Raw genomic sequence first — 21427 nt, 5'->3', positions numbered from 1 at the left:
CAAAAGGATTTATGCACACATTGTTATATGGATGCCTCTTTATACACCCTGAATTATTAAATTTTATTTAAATTTTTGAAACACTGAAAATTAAAATAGTTCTTAGTTTCTATTTTAAAATAATCTTATATTTTTGGGGTGCCTGGCTGGCTCAGCCATTAGAGCATGTGACTCGATCTCAGGGTTGTAAATTCACACCCATGTTGTGTGTAGAGATTACTTAAAAACAAAATCTTCTAAAAAGTAAAAATAAAAAAAGAGTCTTGTGTTTGTAATGTTGAAAAAAATTGAGTTTACATATGCTAATAATTGTTTTAATTTCTTCTTTGAATAATAAAAATGCTAGTCCTTATTGTACCAAATGATTGTTTCTTTCGAGTAGTTGTTTGTTCAGTGTATGTCCAACCCAGGTGGACAGTTTTCCTTTTTGAGATTAGAAATGAATTTTTTCTGAATTCAAAGGGGATGAATGTTTACAGGTAAAGGGTATTTTTTTTTTTTTTGTAGCTGTATTAAACTGCATAAATTAAACCTGTGACGATGCTTGGTTTTTTTGGCTTTTTTCTTTATTTCATTTTGAGAGCGATTGGGAGTGAGCAGGGGAGGGGCAGAGAGACCGGAAAAGACAGAGGATCCAAAGTGGGCTCCGCGCTGATAGCAGAGAGCCCATTTTGGGGCTGGAACTCACAAACCGTGAAATCATAACCTGAGCTAAAGTCAGACACTTAGCTGACTGAGCCACCCAGCACCCCAGGATGCTTGTTTTTAGGAAAAATAGCTTTTGCCTTTGCTTTCTCTGGCATAACCATCACTCTTATATTTGGGCTTAAGGAAAGTGTATTTTCTTTATATATGTTACTTCTTCTTGGCATTACATTTTATTTTAATCAGTGGATTTCCCCTCTTTGCTCCTTTCGTGTTTTCTACCAGTCAGACACAGTCTTCGGCACCATGGATGGGACCCAATTACGGAGTGCAGCCACCTCCAGGACAGAATGGCAGCATGTTGCCTAATCAGCCTGCAGGGTATCGAGTGGCAGGGTATGAAACCCAGTAAAAAAGGACTCCATAATCTAAAGCCAGTGGCTTGAGGCTACAGGGAGTGTAGTAAAGCCGTTGTTTACTTAAAAGATTTATCAAATCAGTCAGTGCAAATGTCAGATACAATGTATTTATTTAAAAGATTCATTTTTTTAATCATGAAATTACTTATCATCCACATTGTTTTAAAAAGAAACAAGATGCTGGATGTCTGCCAATTTTTGCCTTCATTACCTTTTTTGATAAAGTTTCTCAGATCCTTGTTTCAAATACAAATGCAGGGATTGCTGCCACTTTTTTAAAATTAAGAGGCAGAAAATTGCACAATGTTGAACTTTTTTCCACTAAAGTAGTGTGCAGTTCTAGTTTGCATTCCTGATATGATTTAAAACATGTAATATAAAGATGTTAAAAAAAATGAAGAACCAAAACTGTGCAGAGTCTAGAAGTTCTTTGTAATCTTCAGCTTGTGCACAATTCTGTTTTAGGGGTTTTTGTTTTGTTTTTTGTTTTTAAGGCATTGTTTGAACTCTCCCATCTCCACTGTTTTCCCTTGGGGTTTTTTAAATATAAATTATTAGTTACATCATTTTTGTAACTACATTTTTCACAAATTTGTCTTGCCTTATTAAATTTCTGTAAAATATACTTAAATGGAAAAAAATGATGTTCACTTAGTTTGAAAACTTTTCTCAGATGGATTGATAATTGCATTCATTTTGTGTTTTATATGAGAAGGTGCCTCAAGAATTCCCTCTTGGATTTGTTTAAAAGGATTTTTATCTTCTGTGATATACTTTGCTGTGTACCAGGAAATATAAAAACAAAAACTTGCTACTAAAGAAAATCTCTGAAATGTGATAAGTTCTTATGAGCCCGTGTTAATTCCATGTGTCAACTTCTACATTTACATGTACTGTTTCATTCTGTAAAATGTTTTAGCAGTTTAATATTTTGCACAATTAGCAAGCTTTGTAGGTCATTTCCTTCTTAAAGGCATCCTGCAGAGTTGACAGGAGATTTATAAGGTTCTAAGTTGTTTGCATGTGAATATCAAATACACACTTTGGTAGTCTTTGAATACAAAGTCATCTGCTCTTGTTTTTCAAGAATTTTGAGACACAAAGTTGTATGTAAAGGAAGATATTAATTTGCCATTTTCTAGTTATATTTACTCAAAAAGAGTGAATCAACTTAATTTGTACAAATGATAGCTGTGAAACTATAGAATATCAGGCTTGGGGTTCGTTTTGAACTTCAGAATTAGCCTGAAGGACCAGCCGGGCAAAGTGTTTTTTAAGTGTTCAGAGGCCAAAAGATAAACAAAACAAAAAAAAAAAAACCTTAAAATCCTACCTCCTTAAACAGCCTTCAAAGAGGAGAATCCTCAGTGCAATCATTATTTTGATTCTTTTGGTACCTGTTTTCCTGGAGTTCCCAATTTTATTATTTTGGGGTGGCTCCGAGCATTAAGAGGTTTAATCTTTGATGGCATTATTCTAGTTTTGAAATTTCTAGTACATTTCAGAGTGTCGTCAAAGAGTTGTGGGAGATTTTGTTTTGTTTTCAGTGAAAGTCACAAACTTCATTCTTCCTTGACTCACAAAGGGGAAGAGTCCCCAGTATACATATTTGGATGGTTCCGTTGTTTTTAAGACCTTCAGAGAGCTCCTAGTATTTAGCAACAGATAAAAGCCTGTGAAATCTTGGTTTCCTGAACTGTCTTTTCCAGGTAGGAGCAAATTAAGGTGGTCTCTAAAGCCAATACTCATGTAAACCAGAGCCCAGGAAAGACAACTCGTAAGTGTATAATTCTCTGGAGCTCAATTCTATGCAGTTGTACTGATGTTTCATTAAGTCACTGTGTATTTTTAAGTGTTGATACATTAAAAGTTGCTTTATGGAAGATGAGTAAATTTTTTAAATACTTGGGAATTTTATTTCCTTGTTAAATTTTACAGATCAGGGCATGCAACCAGAAGCAGCTTAAATGAAATACTCAAAAAAATAAAATAAATTATCAGGAAACTATTTTTAGATTCTTCTGGCTTATGTTTCTATTTTAGGACCCTCGTTATTTTTCTTACTCAAAAATACTTTATTTCCTGTACACCTGTGGACTGCAGGGTAAATTATTTGGGCATAAGTAATTTAAACAAAAGTATAATTTTTCTTTCATTTTGACTATCTTAATACTTTTTACTAGTCAGTATATTTTCTTATTGCACAAGTCTTAAAGTGTACATTGACTACTTTTTGAGAAGAAAGTATTTCTCAAAAAGTTACTACTGAACAAATTGACATTTCAAGAACATTGCTAACTTTGGTTTAAATCTTACTCCTAGTGTTAAATCATTTAAAGATTTTTTAGCCTAAAAATCATAACTGGTATTAGTATCAGGTAAGGAAATTAAAGTTTTAAAAATGGCTTCATTGTCTGCAATATTCATTCAGATTACTATAAAATACATCTGGTACTGTAAAGAACCTGAAGTGATACACATTTAATGGGTCATTAATCCAGTATTCTTTGCCCTGACTGTTTGGATATTAAAGTTCCTTTATGTTTTCTATAACCTGTGGGATCTTCTTGCAGTGATTATTGTGTGTGAAAGATTTTTTTGGTCTAGCGGTATTGTTATATTCACTCAGGTTTTTTTTTTTTTAATCTTATTCCAGAAACCATGGTTTTCATTGGGTTACTATTTAATACCACAAAGAATTGGCATTACATAGATTTAACTCATTATGAAACCAGGATCTCATTTTCCTTGTTGATATTATCTCCCTGTTGAAAATGAGTTCCACATTCCAGTTTTATTCTCCTGTTCTGTCCCTGTGCTTGGCTTGTCTTCCTTTTGTATGTGTTAGAGTTCGGTTGACATTTGAGAAGGCAGTTGGCAGGGACTAGATTACATATACAAAGAAAGTTACGTTCGCTATGTGCTGTGGAGTGCTCTTTAGGTTACAGTTACATTGGAAGAGTAAAGTGTGCTTGTAGGAATTAAAAAGCAACCCCTCGCTGGCTCAGTCGGTAGAACATGTGACACTTGATCTCAGGGTCATGAGTTCAAGCCCCATGTTGGGTATAGAAATTACTTAAAAAAAAAAAAAAACTCTTTTGAATGGAAGAGCAATGATTTCTAAAAAAAATCACTTTTTTGTAAGGGTTATTCCATTTTTTCCAATCACTGCATTTTTACTTTTGGGTTTAGAACTGGAAGAACTTATCTCCAAAACAACACATTTTAATTTAACAGCCTTAATAAAATGTATATAAATGTGTCTCAGTTGAATAGGATTTTATATTATGGTCTCCAACGTTGGAGGCAGCTGAAGCTGTTCTGATAGTAATTCAACTAAAAAAAGAAAAAGTTTTAGACATCTGACTCAGGATTACTAGGCTAGGAATAGGGATTAAATACGATTTTACTAATACTGGGTAAATGAGATTCAAAGCTGCTTACCCTTTTTCAGTTCTAAAGTACCAACAGCCATGGTTATATATACCATACAGGATTTGGAGGATCTTTATATGGAAAAAATAACTCTTGAAAGAAAAGACAGATGCTGACATTTGAAGGTCCCTACCAAAAAGCCAACTGGCCACCAATCCCTTTACACTGGAGAATGCCAATCAGTAAGCCCTGCCTATGTACACAAGTCTTCCAAACAGATGTTTAGTGCTTCACTTTTTTTTTTTTTTAAGTTTATTAAGCAATCTGTACACCCAATGTGGGGCTTGAACTCATGACCCCAAGATCAAGAGTCACATGCTCTTCTGAGCCAGCGCTCATACTTTTTTTTTAATACGTTTATTTTGAGGGGGAAGAAGTGAGAGAATCTCAAGCAGGCTCCATGTTCCCAGCGTAGAGCCTGACAAAGGGCTCGATCCCATGACCGGGAGATCATGACCTGAACTGAAACCAAGAATTGGACACTAAACAAACTAAGCCACCCAGGTGCCCCCCGCAATTTTTCACTTTTAAATAAAGACTGCTAAAGATCACCAGAAATTGAGGAAAAACTTTTTGAAAGATCTAAACAAAAAGCAATTGTTAGGAATGTGAAAAACTTCAAAGTGTAATAACCTCAGATAAAAGAGGATACTCTAAGAAATTGGAAGAGATACTTAGTAAAATGTCAGAAATTAAAATAATACATTTAGTGAGAATATTAAAAAACAAGGAAATGTTCTAGAACAGCAATCAAAAGTGGAGGGGGAAAAATAAATAGGGATAAATTCAGGAAGTTTAAATACACCAACAGGTGTTCTAAGGAAGAGAACTGAGAAAATAAGGCAGTGGTTGAAATTTATTAGAAAATAAAATTTCCTTGATAAAGTGATGAGTGTCAGGATTGAAAAAAGGCTATTATTAAATTAGCACAATAAATATTAAAGACCCGTTAGAAAGCATACCACCATGAAATTTTAGGACATGAGACATAAAGAGAATAAAGTTTACCATAGATCAGAAGAATCGAGAATAGTAACAGCAACATTGGAAACTAGGGATCCGTGGGGTAGTGTCTTCAAAAGTTTGAGTTCTGTATCCAGTGATATTTTATACACACATGCTGTCATGGGTGACCATAGAATAGACATTTTTGACCTGCAGCTTCTCAAAAGATTTTCTTCCTGAATTCGCTGGTTCTCAGTTACTAGATAAATTCCATTAAAATGAGAGCAAATAAAAAATACATGTCTAGGAATGGGATCCAGTATGGGAATCCTGGATAGCAGCTGTGAAGCAACTTGGCAGCCAGTCCAGATTAATGGTGAGAGGGCTCAACTTGATTATCTGATAGATCGGGCAACGTAGATAATCCAGAGTGAGCCATTGGTGGAGGATGTGAGAAGACTTTAATGTTGGAAGAAAATCCTACCAGAAAGGAAATACTCCCTTTCTGGGCCAAATACATGTACTAAGATGTTTTGAAAGTTTTCCTAACTTACATTCATAAATAATTGTACTACTCCACTGCTTAGGATATCATATATTGGATCTCCTCTGCTTGTCATCTGTTTACATCATTTGTTCTTAATTGTTTTTATCTTCTTGTTTGCTTTTCTCATTTCTAATCTCTGTTCCTTGAACATGCTTCCTGTGCTATCCAGACTCACTTGTGCTCCTTTTAATTTAGTCTTCGTTTCTGAAATGGTTTTGTCATGTTTTGTGTCTAGGTTAATACCAATTTCTGTTTTACCTCAGGGACGTAACTTCCCTGAATTATTATTCTTTTTTTTTTTAATTCCAGTATAGTTAGCATACAGTGATAGTAGCTTTCAGATGTACAGTAGTGATTCAACAGTTCTATGCATTACTAGTGCTCATCAAGATAGGTGTACTCTTCTATTTTTTTTTTAATACTGTATTTGAGAGAGAGAGTACGCGAGCAGGGGATCCGAAGCAGGCTCTGTGCTGACTGCAGTGGGCCCATTGTGGAGCTGGAACTCACAAACCAAACTGAAATCGTGACCTGAACTGAAGTCAGACGCTCAACCCAAGTGCTCCAAGATGAAGTCTACTCTTAATCCCCTTCACCTATGTAAACCCATCATCTCCCTCCCACCCCATCCAACTCCCCTCCAGTAGCTGTCAATTTGTTCTGCCATATTAAGAGTCTGGCTTTTTTTGGTTTCACTTTTTCTTTGTTCAGTTATTTTTTTCTCAAATTCCACATGTAAGTCAAGTCATTTGTCTTTCATTTCACTTAGCATTATACTCTCTAGATCCGTCCATGTTTGTTGCAAGTGGCAATATATTTTTTTTTATGGATGAGTTATGTACACACACTACATCTTTATCCATTTGGCTGTCGGTGGGCACTTGGGCTGCTGCCATAATTTGGCTATTAGTGCTGCGATAAACATAGTGCGCATATTTCTTGAATTAATGTTTTTGTATTATTTGGGTAAATTCCTAATAGAATTACTGGATCATATGGTATTCTATTTTCAGTTTTTTAGGAATTTCTTTCCATTCTGTTTTTCTACAGTGGCTGTACCAGTTTGCATTCCCCACCAACAGTGCACAAGGATTCCTTTTTCTCCCCCAACATCCTCACCAACCATTCTGTTTCTTGTGTTTTTTATCTTAGCCATCCTGAAAGGTGTGAAGTATTCTAGTATTGCTTAGCTGCATTTGCTTTGTTTTTTAAATTCACATTAGAATGTTGTATTGGCAGCTGCTTTGTGGGAACATTTTTCTTGTGCTGGTTACGTACTCAGGGAAACTCTAAGTAAGCTTGGCTACTCTTATTTTTGAGTGTCTGCATAAGGGCTGTGTTTATTCCTTTCTATTTATTTGTATTTGAAACCTTTGGATTTTCATAGACAAAGTACCAGCAGGAGAAATAAAAGAGAGGGCCCCCATTTAGGTTTCTCACTTCCTCCTTAGGCTACATAAATTGTCTCTCTTGGGATGTGTTGACCTTGCTCAGGACTTCTGTGCAGGCTCTCAGCTCCCTGAGTTTCCATCATCTGCTACATTAAGGAACCTAATTCCTGCCTTTCAAAGAGCTCCATAACTTGCTTTCTAAAAGACCTCTGGAACCCCGGGTACTTCACGTATCTCTCAGCACTCCCACATTTGTCCAGTCCTCACAGCAGACTCCATGCAGGTTGTGGCTCTTCTCAGAGTGAATATTTGCTGGCAATTCTTGAGATGTGCCACCAGCCCACTTCTCACCCCTCTTTCCGACTGTTCTCTGTTGACCTCCCATCCAGTACCACTCAATGTGGAATTTGTAAGTTTCTCTGCCTCCTTAGTTTCACTTAAGATCTTGTTTGTGGGGTCTGTGGTCATATGTTTTCCTTGTTGGTCTATGTTCTACAAGGAGTGGAAAGATCTAGATCCAGGCTGCTAACATGTTTCTACAGATCAGAAGCCCAAAAGATCTTTTTAAACAAGTAAATCTGATTGTGACACACACGCATTCCCCTTGGAAATTTGCTTTCAAATTGCATTTGGGATGTAATCTAAAATCTTTAATATGAGGGAGCACCTGGCTGGCTCAGTTTTGGCAGAGTGTGTGACTCTTGATCTCAGGGTTGTGAGTTCAAGCCCCACACTGGGTGTGGAGATTACTTAAAATCTTTTTTTTTTTATGTTTAATATGGTTTTGCATTGCCATTTGTGTGATTTGTGCTTTCCATCTTGACAGCAGGCCATTCACTGTCCCATAAGCCCTTCTGTTCCACACTCATCTTTTAACACTTTATGTCAGGAGACAGAAACCAACACTAAAAATTTGAAAAGGAAATTTAATAGTAATAGCAAGAGTGGTTAACTACTAAATGGGGTAAAACAAGGACTTTGTTAAAGGGATCCAGGAGTCACAGGTGAAAAAAGCTACTACTTATAAACAGAGTGGACAATGAAAGAACTAGGGTTTTAGGAGAGCCCTGACATTCTGACCTCTTCAAAGACTTGGTTCCCACAGGAACGTGCAGCCTGGTGAAGAAACCTGCCAGAGGGCATGGGCCATAGCTGGTCCATAGAAATCATCTGTTGCCAGAGAGCATGAACCAGCTAGAGCTGGTCTGTAGCAATAGTCCACCAGGTGGGAAAACAGCCAAGGTTGCCAGATGTAGCAAAAAAACCACAATCCCAAATAATGCATGTAGCATACTAAAAACATTTTTGTTTAACTGAAATTCAATTTAACTGGGCATTCTGTATTTTATCTGTCACTCCTAGAAACATCTGTAAGCTGGTACAGCCAAATTCCCGTGGAAGGCAGCTGCAGGCAGGGGAGAGAGTGGTCTGAGGGTGGGATCTCAGATCCCAAAGACCACTGAGGAGCATCACTGGGTTCTTCCATACACTGACCCACTGGCTCCCACACTGAAAAAGAGAAGAGAATCGGCACCCATAAGGGAAGTGCTTTTCCCCGTGAACACCATTGCCTCACATTATTCCCCCAGTGCCCTCTATTGACAAACCCTAACATTGAGCCCAACTGGCTCAATGATGGAGAGGAGACATGTTGGACAAAACAAAGAAGTGGATTGGGGACTGAGAGACTCCTATTATAGGGTCTTGCACCTAAATGCCTTTTGCCTGCTGTATCCTCAGGTCTCCACTTAAATGTCACTTCATTTAGGGGCGCCTGGGTGGCTCAGTCAGTTAAGGTTCAACTTTGGCTCAGGTCATGATCTCCTGTTTCGGTTCTGGGTTTCAAGCCCTGAGTCAGGCTCCGAGCTCTAAGCTCAGAGCCGGAGCCTGCTTCAGATTCTGTGTCTCCCTCTCTCTGCCCCTCCCCTGCTCACGATCTCTCTCTTCTTCTCTCCCTGTCAAAAAAAAAAAAAAAAAAAAAAAAATTTTTTTTAATGTCACTTCCTTTAAAGGCATTCCTTTACCCACATCTAAGTCATAAGTCAATAGCTCTCATACCATCTTATAAAGCTTTTCCTTATAGCATTTGTCACAATTTTTAGTAATTGCCCTTGAACAATGCAAAGGTTAGGAACACCCTGCTCAGTCGACAATCTGTGTATCACCTTTGACTTCCCCCAAACCTACTGTTGACTGGAAGACTTGCCAATATATAGTCAATCAACACATAATTTGTAAGTTATAAGTATATACGTTTTTCTTACAGTAAAGTAAGCTAGAGAAAGGTTATTAAGAAAATAGGAGACAAACTAAGGGTTGCTGGAGGGGAGGTGGGTAGGGAATGAGCTAAATGGGTGATGGGTACTAAGGAAGGCCCTTGTTGGGATGAGCACTGGGTGTTAGATGGTAAGAGATGAAACACTAAATTCTACTCATGAAACCACTATTAACGCTATATGTTAACTAACTTGGGTTTAAATAAAATTTTTTTAAAAATCAAAATATATTTATAGTACTGTACTATATTGGAAAAAGTCTATAAGAGGACCCACACAGTTTAAACCCATGATCAAGGGCCAACTGTATATTTATTTGTATGATTATATCTTTAAAACTTACGTTCTTAAAAAAAAAAAAAAAAACACATTTTTCACTAAACCCAGAGCTGGTGACTATTTTCTATAATACCATATGTGGCCAGTACCTGGCAAATAATACATTTTCAATACATGTTTACTGAACTTAATAAATCAATCAGATTGTTATCTTGTACAATCTGCTTTTGACCAGATGGCTTTTCTGCCATGTGCTGATAGTACTGCCAGCTAGAGTACTAGGTGTGAGGTGATAAGAGCTAAAACTAAAAGACCAAATCAAGGCCAATTCTTTATGCTATGCCAAGTGAGATGGACTTTTTATTGTAAAGGTCCCAGGGAGCCATTGATCTAATTTTGTTTAGCTAAGATGTCTCCCAGGCTCCTGGGCTTGAGCAATCGATGGATGGTGGGGCTAGTTACTGGGGTTTGTAAAAGGAAAAGGAGAAGTTTGTGAGGGCAGGTAAGGATAGAAGCTACTTAGAGGGCAGGAGAGGAAGGCTGAGTTCCAGCCTTCAACATGGGCAGCTTGAATGTGTGTGACAATCAAATCACCAGTAGGTAATGGTACGGAATTTAGAAGGGAGATCCAGACTGAATACTCCAGAGATGGGAGTCCTCAGCATTTAGGTGATAGTTTGATCTATGGGATGGAAATCGCCAGAGAGATGCTAGAGTTAGCAAATGATGGAGGATAAGTTCAGGTGCTTCAACGTTGTTTTGTTAACGGTTATTTATTTTGTGAGAACAAGAGCAAAGGAGGGGCAGAGAGAGAGAGGGAGAGAGAGAGAAATCCCAAGCAGATTCCTTTTGCTATCAGCACAGAGCCTGACGTGGGGCTCAATCCCATGAACCAAGAGATCGTGAGCTGAGCCAAAATCAATAGTTGGATGCTCAACGGACTGAGCCACCCAGGCACCCCTTGAATTTAAAAGAACTGATAAAGCCTCTAGAAATTAAAAATACAATAACTGAGGGACAGCTGGGTGGCTCAGTCCATTCAGTGACCAGCTCGATTTCAGTTCAGGTCATGATCTCGAAGTTCTGGGATTGAGCTCCACCTCTTGGCTCTGTGCTGAGTGCACTTAAGATTCTCTCCCTCTCTCTCTGCCCCTCCCCAGCTCATGCTCTCTCTGTCTCTCTCAAAATAAATAAAATAAACTTAAAAATACAACAGGCAAAATTAAAAATTCAGTGGACTGACTGAGTAAAATGAGAAATCTAAATGCATTTTTTAAAGGTTTTTTTTTCCCTTTTTTGGGGGTGACAGAGCGAGCAGTGCACACAAGCAGAGGAGAGGCAGAGAGAGAGAGAGAGGAGAGAGAGAGAGAATCTTAAGCAGACTCCCACACCCAGTGTGGAGCCCAATGCAAGGCTCCATCTCATGACCATGAGGTCATGACCTGAGCTGAAATCAAAAGTTGGACACTTAAGTGACACCCAGGTGCCCCTAAAAGGTTTTGTTTTTAAGTAATCTCTACCCCAATGTGAGGCTCAAACCCACAACCTCAAGATCAAGAGTCAGGTAGGCACAGACTGAGCCAGGCAGGCACTCCTACCATACATTTAAACTAGACTTCCAGGGGCGCCTGGGTGGCGCAGTCGGTTAAGCGTCCGACTTCAGCCAGGTCACGATCTCGTGGTCCGTGAGTTCGAGCCCCGCGTCGGGCTCTGGGCTGATGGCTCAGAGCCTGGAGCCTGCTTCCGATTCTGTGTCTCCCTCTCTCTCTGCGCCTCCCCCGTTCATGCTCTGTCTCTCTCTGTCCCAAAAATAAATAAACGTTGAAAAAAAAATTTAAACTAGACTTCCATAAAATAAAACAACATGAGTTACATAATATTTGAAGAGATAATGATTGAGAATTTTCCACAATTGTAGAAAGCTAGGAATTCTCAGATTAAAGAATCACAATGGAGGTGCCTGGGTGGTTCAAGTTGGTTTAAGGGTCCATTCTTGATATCAGCTCAGGTCATGATCAGGTTCATGGAATTGAGCCCCCATTGGGTTTTGTGCTAGAAGTGTGGAGCCTGCTTCGGATTCTCTCTCTTCCTCTCTCTCTGCCTGTCTCTTTCCCTCCTTCTCCCTCCCTCCCTCTCTCTCAAAATAAATAAAATAAACTTTAAGAAAAATCTACCTCGAGGCTGAAAAAAAAATGATGTTCAGAGAATAGAGAAGGAAGGTCTCATTGTGTCCTCATTTTGTCTCATTGTGTCAAACCATAATGAGAATATTATGCAGTCTGAGAATCCTATTTACAAGAAGGCTCAGAAGGGACTTCCAGGATGATAATGCTTCTTCAAAGGCCCTTCTTTGGTTCTTCTTCTTAGAAGAACCCTGAGTGTATGGCTTGGAAGGAAGAAACCTCTTCTAGAATAGGGTTGCTTAGGGGTTCCCTGATGGCTCAGTTGGTATCTCATGCAGTTCTTGATCATGGGGTCATGAGATCAAGCACCACGTTGGGTGTGGAGCCTACTTAAAAAACTACTTAAAAATAGAATGGGGTTGCTTGATAGCTTCCTTCCTGACTGGAACATACAACATATCTAAACTGAAAACCCACAAATCTCTTAGGACACATTTGGGCAATTCCATTGAAAACATTGTAACCACTCTCTCTAAAACGGAGTGTAGGAGCTCTGATGCTACTGACTCCATCTTTGGCCCCACCACCTATCCATGTACCTGTGATGACCTCCCCTGGGGCCGTTTCAGGCCCCTTAGAGGTTGATGTATGCCATGACCAGAATGTGGGGAGGCTTGCTCTTGCTTTCCCTAAATTTGTTTAGATAACTAGTAGAGATAACAGTTTCCCTCCACCTACCTCCTCGATGCACAGATGGCACCATGAGGTCTGTTAAAGGTTAGCTATCAATGAATTGTATGCAGACCCTTTGACCTCACCTCAGTGTCCTCCTGACCATCCCTCCTGTCTATAAAATCTGCAAATTTAGATCTGGACTTTGCAAAGACTAGCTGCACAGCTGCCTGGATCATCACCCTCTGGACCCTCCCTGTCAGTAAGTTACCCTGAATAAAATTCTGTAAACTGTATGGAGTTGCCTGCCTGACTTCATTTTTTGGTTTCAAAGTGCCTTCTCAGTTTGGAGGATACCTTACAGTCCCTTCTCCCCACTTTCTAACACAGGGTCTCTCAACTTTGGCACTAGTGGCTTTTTTTTTTTTAACTCTTTTTTAAAGTCTATTTATTTAGGGCACCTGGGTGGCTCAGTCGGTTAAGCATCTGACTCTGGCTCAGGTCATGATCTCATGGTCTGTGAGTTTGAGCCCCGCGTCAGGCTCTGTGCTGACAGCTCAGAGCCCAGAGCCTGCTTCCCTTTCTGTGTTTCCCTCTCTCTCTGCCTGTCCCCCACTCATGCTCTGTCTCTCCCGGTCTCAAAAACAAACATTAAAAAAATTTTTTTTAATAAAGTCTATTTATTTATTTTGAGAGAGAGAGCAGGGAAGGGGGAAAGGGGGACAATGGATCCAAAGCAGGCTCTGCACTGACAGCAGAGAGCCCGACATGGGGCTCAAACTCATGAACTGTGAGATCATGACATGAGCCGAAGTCAGACGCTTAACCGACTAAGCAACCCAGGTGCCCCAGCACTATTGATATCTGGGTCCAGATAATTCTTTGTTGTGAGGGCTCGGCTGTTTTGTGTACCATAAGATTTTTAAAAAGATGTTATTTTCTTTGTTATTTCTTTAAATGTTTATTTATTTTGGGAGAGGGGGAGGAGCAGAGAGGGAGAGGATGAGAGAATCCCAAGCAGGCTCCATGCTCATCACAGAGCTTGATTTGGGGCTTGATCCCATGAGCTTGGGATCATGACCTGAGCCAAAATCAAGAGACTTATGTTTAAGTGACTAAGTCACCCAGATGCCCTACGATTTTATTTTTAAGTAATCTCTCTACACCCAACATGGGGCTCAAACCCACAACCCCCAAGATCAAAAGTCATAGGCTCTACTGAGTGAGCTAGTCTGATGCCCCATGGGATCTTAAATAACATCCATGGCATCTATTCACTAGATGCTTGTAGCAATGCTCCCAGAAGAAGAACAACTGCTCTAGAGAATCACTTTGCACGGATACAATCATAAACACAAACCGGGACTGAAACTCTACGGTATTATTAGGTGATCATCCAGATGACCCAGGATATACTGATCATCATTTTAAAAGCTTATAATCAAAACAGAGTCACAAAATTGGAAAAATACTCTGGAAAAGTGTGCCCTAATCCACTTTCCTCCAGTTTGAGAAACAATATAGCAAATTAGAGTCCTGGAAAGAACCATTTATCTTATTAACAGATGAGAAGACTAAAGTTCTTACACAACCTGCCCACCGTGCCACCCCTATAAGTAATAGAATCAAGGCCCAAAACTTCAGGAAATCTCATACCAGAGTTCTCCAACACACAGGCCTCATCCTTAACACACTGCACTCGGAAGCTTTCTTCAACAATGAACAAAGATTTACTCTGTGTGATTCCAAGGAACAGAACTAAAACACATAGGAAGCCGATTTCAATTCATTACAAGGGAAAACGTTCTAGTATGTCAGCATGTGAGGAGGGTAGAAAAAGATAACTTGATATAAACACACAAGTATTAGAAACAGTGAATACTTTGGAACATGACCTCCCTTGACAAAACGATAATCATAGTAATAATACAGATCATCTAGGCGATTTTTTTAATCAATTACCAATGAATTCTACCAGAAACAGGGTTCTCTCAGGGCTGAAGCAGTCATGATCAGCCCTAGAACCCTATCGGTGCCTTCTGTCCCAGCAGGGTAGGCCAGAAGCACTCCGGCCCCACTGAGCGCTACAGCCTCCAGGTTAGCTCAGACTCCACCAAGGCAATCCGCCGCAATTCTTACCCGCCTACAGGAGTCAACTACAACTCCCATCAGACAACGCGAACGGAGTGGGCGGGTATTTACCGCGCGTGGGCGGCCCTGACCAATAACGACTGTCGTTACAGCGAACAGTTTGGACGCGTTTGTAAAAGGCCGCGGCAGGCGAAGAGAGAGGAGGTGAGGGCGGTCATCAGCTTCGGGCCCTGGGGCCGGGGCGGGGGGCGCAGAGCAGGAAAGGGGGCCGTGTTGACAGAAGGCGGGGGCGGCGGTGGGACGAGGGTGTAAAGCCAGGAATACCGGCGGAGAGCGTGTCCAAGGAGCAGGGTGCTTGGCCAGGTGATGCTTATGCTTAGGCCCACTTAGGGCCGGAAGTGAGCAGTCGCGCGGGAAGGATGCCGGGAAGCAGGTCCCCGAGTGGTACTTCTTGGGGTGGGCCGGTTCCCGGAAGCGGGGTTCCCAGACTCGTGCCCGCAGGGCTGCTTTGGCCTTCCTCTGCTACTCCGAAGCCGCGCGGGTCTGATGGAAGCTGTCTGGCGCAGGAGTCGGGAGTCCTGGCTACTAGGCATGTCCCTTCCCTTGTGGTTTGACAAGGAATCCTATCAGTTACAAACTCTCGTTAGATTGGTTGCTGGCAGTGAGCATTCATCAAATCACTATCTTTGAGCCAATTTCTTCAACTGTAAGATGGTAAATAGTACCCACTTTACTGGATCGTGGTGAGCAATACCTGAGTAAATGCATGGGAGGGGCTTACGTGTACTCAGTAAAAGTTAGCAAGTTTTTTTATTCATGATAATCATTCGTTCTCTTGAGTTACTGTTGCTTCACAAGCATTAAACAGCATCCCCTAAACTGTACGGCTTTGCAGCTGAACAGTACCTGGATGAAAATGCACCACTTCCAGGAATCGTGGGTGGATTAGCTCTGCCAGCACCAGTCCCTTTACACCATCTTGCTGAGGAGGCTGTTTTGTGAACTTGACGAAAAGAGACCTCTTTTTTTAGGCAAGATTCAAATACAGAGGGCAGAGGGAGAGGGATAATCCCAAGCAGGCTCTGTACTTGTCAGTACAGACCCAGGTGCAGGGCTTAAACCCACAAACCATGAGATCATGACCTAAGCCAAAATCAAGAGTCTGTCACTCAACCCACCGGAGCCACCCAGGTGCTTTGTTTGTTTGCTTTTTGTTTGTTTGTTTGTTTGTTTTAATTGAGGTAAAATTCATGTGTAACATATAAGTTTCAGATGTACAACATGATTCAAAATTTGTATACACTGTGATGGCCACAATAAGTCTGGTTATCAGTCACCATACAAAGCTACAAAAAAAAAATTGTTTTTCCTTGTGATGAGAACTTTTAAGATTTATTCTCTTGGCAGCTTTCAAATATTCAATATAATATTATCTCCTGTAATCATCATGCAGTACATTCCCATGACTTGCTTATTTTATATCTGGAAGTTTGTACCTTTGACCGCTTTCACCCATTTCTCCTACCCTCTCACCCCCTTCCCCTCTGGCAATCACCAGTCTTTTTTTATATGTATGAGTTTTGTTTTATAGATTCCACATATAAGTGAAGTTACATGGTATTTGTCTTTCTCTGTCTTATTTCAGCATAATACTGTTGAGGTCCACCCACATTGTTGCAGATGGCAAGATTTCTCTCTTTTTTATGTTTGAGTAGTATTCCATTTTATACACACACACACATGCTCACACAAGTCTTTATCCATTCATCCATTGATGGACACTTAGGTTGTTTCCATATCTTGGCTATTATAAATAATACTGCAGTGAACATAGAGCTGCATATATCTTTTCAAATTAGCGTTTTCATTTTCTTTGGCAAATACAGTTTCTTTACAAGTTGTGTTACCTGTTTGTATATGCTTGCAGTATAGAATCTATAATAAGTAATACTGGTTCATGTTTAAAATTCAAATAGTATAGAACAGTGAAATGTAAGTCTCCCTCCTACTATTTCCCAAGTTCTAAGTCACTTCTGGACCATGGACATATTGTGTGTGTGTGTGTGTGTGTGTGTGTGTGTGTGTATGCACCCTATCTTTTTTTCTCTTTTAAACCAGGAGTATCATATATGCAGTGCCTTTTTTCACTCCACAGTATATCTTGATATTTGTTCCTTACCAGTATATATAGATCTATCTCATTCTTTTTAATCCCTTTATAGTAGCATGTTGTATGCCTGCACCATAATTTTTTAGTCAGCTCTTAAGACTGTTTCCATTCTTGTGCGGTTCTGGATAACTTTGCATGGAGTACCCCTGTACATGCTTTGTGTACGTGTGAGAGTAGAATTCATGAAATCTTAAAAGTGGAATTGCTATGTCAAAATATATGTTATACATTTATTTTATTTACATCCCTTTAAAGAGGATGTTGCAGTTTATGTCCCTACCAACAATGTGCAATACCTGCTTCTCCACATCCTCATGAACACAGTAATAACAGTTATCCTTTTTGTCATTTTGCCAAAGTATTGTCTTGTTTTAATTTGCCTCTTGCTCATTGTAAGACATAATTTTGGATGTTTAAAATCACTTTTCTTTTTGGGGGGCGCCTGAGTGGCTTAGTCGGCTAGGCATCCAACTCGATTTGGGCTCAGGTCATGATCTCACAGTTCGGGGGTGTGTCTGGCTTTTTTTACTTAGTATATTTCAAGGTTCATAAAGCATGTATCAGAATTTCATTCTCTTTTAGGGCCAAATAATATCCCATTGTGTGGATATGCCACATTTTGTTTATCCATTCGTCAGTTGTTGGATATTTGGATTGATTCCACTTTCTAGCTATTATTAATACTCCTACTGTGAACATACATGTACAAATTTTTGTGTGTTTTCAATTGTCTTGGATATATATTCTCTTGGAAGTCATATGGTAACACTGTTTAACATTTTGAGGAACCACCGACAATCAGTTTTCCAAAATGACTGCCATTTTACAATACCATCAACAATGTGTGAGGGCTCCAGTTATTCAATATCCATGACAATACTTATTATTGTCTGCCTTTTTTAGTCATTAATGGCTGTATAGTGGCGTCACATTGTGGTTTTGATTTGCAATTTCCTGATTACATGATGTTGAACATCTTTTCATTTGTTTCTTGGCTATTTATTTTCTTTGGAGAAATATCCATTCAGATCCTGTGTGTGTGTGTGTGTGTGTGTATTTTAAGTTTATTTATTTTGAGAGAGAAAGCACAAGCGGGGGAGGGGCAGAGAGAGGGAGAGAGAGAGAATCCCAAGCAGGATCTGCACTGTCAGCCTGGAGCCCCATGTGGGGCCAGAACTCATGAACCCATGAGATCATGACCTGAGCCAAAGTGAGATGTTTAACTGACTGAGCCACCCAGGCACCCCTATAGATTTTTTAAAGTTTTATTTATTTATTTTGAGAGAGGGAGAGAGAGAGAATCCCAAGGAGGCTCCCTTTGTTAGCAAAGAGCCTGACACAGGACTCAACCCCACAAACTGTGAGATCATGACCTGAACTGAAATCAAGAGTCGGACATTTAACCAACTAAACCACCCACCCAGGCACCCCTCTTTGCCTGGTTTTATTTTATTATTATAATTTTTATTTTTTTAAGTTTATTTTGAGAGAGCGAGCATGAGTGGTGGAGAGGCAGAGAGAGAGGGATAAAGAGAGAATCTCAAGCAGGCTCCACGCTGTCAGCATGGAGCCAGATGTGGGGCTTGAACTCACGAACCATGAGATCATGAGCTGAGCTGAAGTCAGACACTAAACTGACTGAACCACCCAAGTGCCCTTTCCTGGTTTTAAATTAGATTATCTGTCTTTTTATTGTTGACTTGTAACAAAGTCTTGTAATCTATTCTGGACACAAGTCCCTCATCATACATATGACTTGCAAATATTTTCTCTCAGGCTGTGGTTGTCTTTTCACTTTCTTGATGGTGCTGGTTGAAGCACAGATGTTTTTAATTTTGATGAAGTTCAGTTTTTCTCTTTTTTTCTTTTGTCATCTATGCTTTTGGTGGCATATCTAAGAAACCATTGCTTTATCCAATGTCACAAAGATTTACCCTTAAGTTTTCTTCTAAGAGTTTTATAGTTTTAGCTCTTAACATTTATGTCTGTGATCCATTTTGAGTTAAATTTTGTATACAGTGTGAGGTATGGGTCCAACTTAATTTTTTTTTTTTCCAACTTGATTCTTTTAGAGATGGATATCCACTTGTCCTAGCACCTTTTGTTCATCGGACTATTCTTTCCCCATTAAATGATCTTGGCATCCTTGTCAAAAATCAGTGGAGCATAAATGTGAGAGATTATTTCTGACCTCTTAATTATATGCTTGATTAATTAATTATATGCTGTTGCTCTGTATATCTACCCTCGTGCCAGTGCCTTCTTGTCTTTTTGGCCCTCAGCTTTTTTGAGATATAATTGACATAACATCATGTAAGTTTAAGGTGTTCAGTGTGATTTGATACACTTACACAGTGCAAAATGATTACCACCAAGGCATTAGCTAACACCTCCATCGTGTCATATAATTACCATTTTTGTGTATGATGAGAACGTTTAACATCTCTCTTAGCAGCTTTCAGCTGTTAGCTGAAGTATATTAGCAATATAATATACTATTATTAACGATAATCACCATGCTGTACGTTAGATCCCCAGAATTTATTCATCTTATAACTGGAAGTTTGCACCGTTTGACCGATATCTCCCCATTTCTCTCACCCCTCAATCCTTGGCAGTCCATTCCATCCTCTGTTTTATGAGTTTGGCTTTTTAAGATTATACATATAAGTAAAATCATACAGTATTTGTCTTCTCTGTCCACATTGCCTTAATTTGCTTTATAGTAAGTTTTGAAATCAAGAAGTGTGAGGGGTGCCTGGGTGGCTCAGTCGGTTAAGCATCTGACTTCGGCTCAGGTCATGGTCTCACGATTCATGAGTTCGAGCCCCGCATCAGGTTCTGTGCTGGTGGCTCGGAGACTGGAGCCTGCTTTGGATTCTGTGTCTCCCTCTCTCTCTGCCCCTCCCCTGCTCACTCTCTCTCATTCTCTCTCACAGAAACAAATAAACATTTAAAAAAAAAAAAAAAAGAAGAAGAAGTGTGAGTCCTTGTACTGTGTTCTTCTTTCTCAAGATTGTTTTGGCTCTACCAGGTGCCTTGCATTTCTATATAAAATTTATGACCACCTTGTCAGTTTGCAAAAAAACATCTGAGATTTTGATAGGGATTACGTTGTATCTGTAGATCAGTTGGGGGAGTAGTGCGTTCCTAACAATATTAGTTTTCCAGTCTGCAAGCATGAGATGCTTTTCCATTTTGCTAGGTCTTTAATTTCTTTCGATGACGTTTGAAGTTTTCAGTGTACAAGCCTTGCACTTCTTTTATTCTTCAAGTTTTTTTTCACCTTTGTACTTAGCTTATGATATATTTTTCCATGGAGAAAATTTTCATTTTTATGTAATCAAATATAATCAGTATGTATGTATGTATGTATGTATTTATTTATTTTAAGTAAGTTCTACAACCCAATGTGGGGCTTGAACTCATGATGCTGAGATCAAGAGTCGCATTCTCTACTGATTTAGCCAGCCAAACCCCCTCAGTCTAATTTTAGAATGGGCGAGGGGTGCTTGGGTGGTTCAGTCAGGGGAGGGTCTGACTCTTGATCTCAGGGTTGTGAGTTCAAGCCTCGTGTTGGGCGTGGAGCCTACTTTAAAAATTAATAATAAAGTAAAGCGAGCAAAATCTTTGATAGTATTTCCCCAAAGAGATCGATGTGGCTAAAGAAGCATATAATATGTTGCTCAACATCATTATTCATTAGAGAAATGCAAGTTAAAAGCACAGGGAGGTACCACTTTACACCTACTATAACCAAATGGCCATAATAAGACAAGGGGCTCCAGGTGGCTCAGTGGGTTAAGCATCAGACTCTTGATTTCAGCTCAGTTCATGACCTCGTGGTTCATGCGAGTGAGCCCCACATAGGGGTCTGTGCTAAAAGCAAGGAGCCTACTTAGGATTCTCTCTCTTCCTCTCTTTCTGTCCCTCCCTTGCTCTCTCGCTCTCTCTCAAAATAAATCAATAAACATTTTTTTTGAAAGAAGAAGATAATAATACATGTTGGCCAGGAAGAGAAGAGGAGAAGCAGGAACCCTCTTATGTTGCTGGTATGAATATAACAATGCTTTTCAGTTTGGAAAGCAGTTTGGTCATTTCTTAAAAAGTTTAAGTTAAACTATGACCCTGTAATTCTACTTCTAGGTATCTAGATACCCAAGAGAAATGAAGATCCTTGTCTACATGGGGACTTGCATGTTAATGTTCTCAGCAGCATGTTGATAATAGCCACAAATTGGAAACAGAACAGTTATCTGTCTGCTGGTGAATGGATAAGCAAAATGATATATCCATACAATGGAATGCTTTTCAGCAATGTAAGCAAATGAATTACTAATACATGCTACAATATGGTTCAACCTTGAAAACAGCATGTTGAATGAAAGAATACAAACACATTAAAATACAAAATCTCACATATTGTATGATTCC

The 21427-nt window shown here is 39.5% G+C and overlaps 2 protein-coding genes across 3 annotated transcripts in view; both read left to right on the top strand.

Moving 5' to 3' along the window:
* Positions 1-3617, top strand: part of TIA1 (TIA1 cytotoxic granule associated RNA binding protein) — a 33502-nt gene extending 29885 nt beyond the window's left edge. Inside the window, 1 exon segment of the mRNA XM_030310780.1 lies at positions 931-3617. Within this exon segment, the coding sequence (XP_030166640.1) occupies positions 931-1057 (127 nt within the window). The 3' untranslated portion in view covers positions 1058-3617.
* An 11358-nt stretch (positions 3618-14975) lies between these two features.
* CA3H2orf42 (chromosome A3 C2orf42 homolog) overlaps positions 14976-21427 on the top strand; it is a 32732-nt gene continuing 26280 nt past the window's right edge. For both annotated transcript variants that reach the window (XM_030310778.1, XM_030310775.1), the window contains exon 1: positions 14976-15027. The gene's annotated coding sequence lies outside the window, so the exon portion shown is untranslated. The remainder of the gene's footprint in view (positions 15028-21427) is intronic.

Source organism: Lynx canadensis, chromosome A3 (genome assembly GCF_007474595.2).
Source record: "Lynx canadensis isolate LIC74 chromosome A3, mLynCan4.pri.v2, whole genome shotgun sequence".
Taxonomy (NCBI): domain Eukaryota; kingdom Metazoa; phylum Chordata; class Mammalia; order Carnivora; family Felidae; genus Lynx; species Lynx canadensis.
Note: the sequence above shows the minus strand (reverse complement) of the source record. Positions and strands in the feature narration are given on the sequence as shown.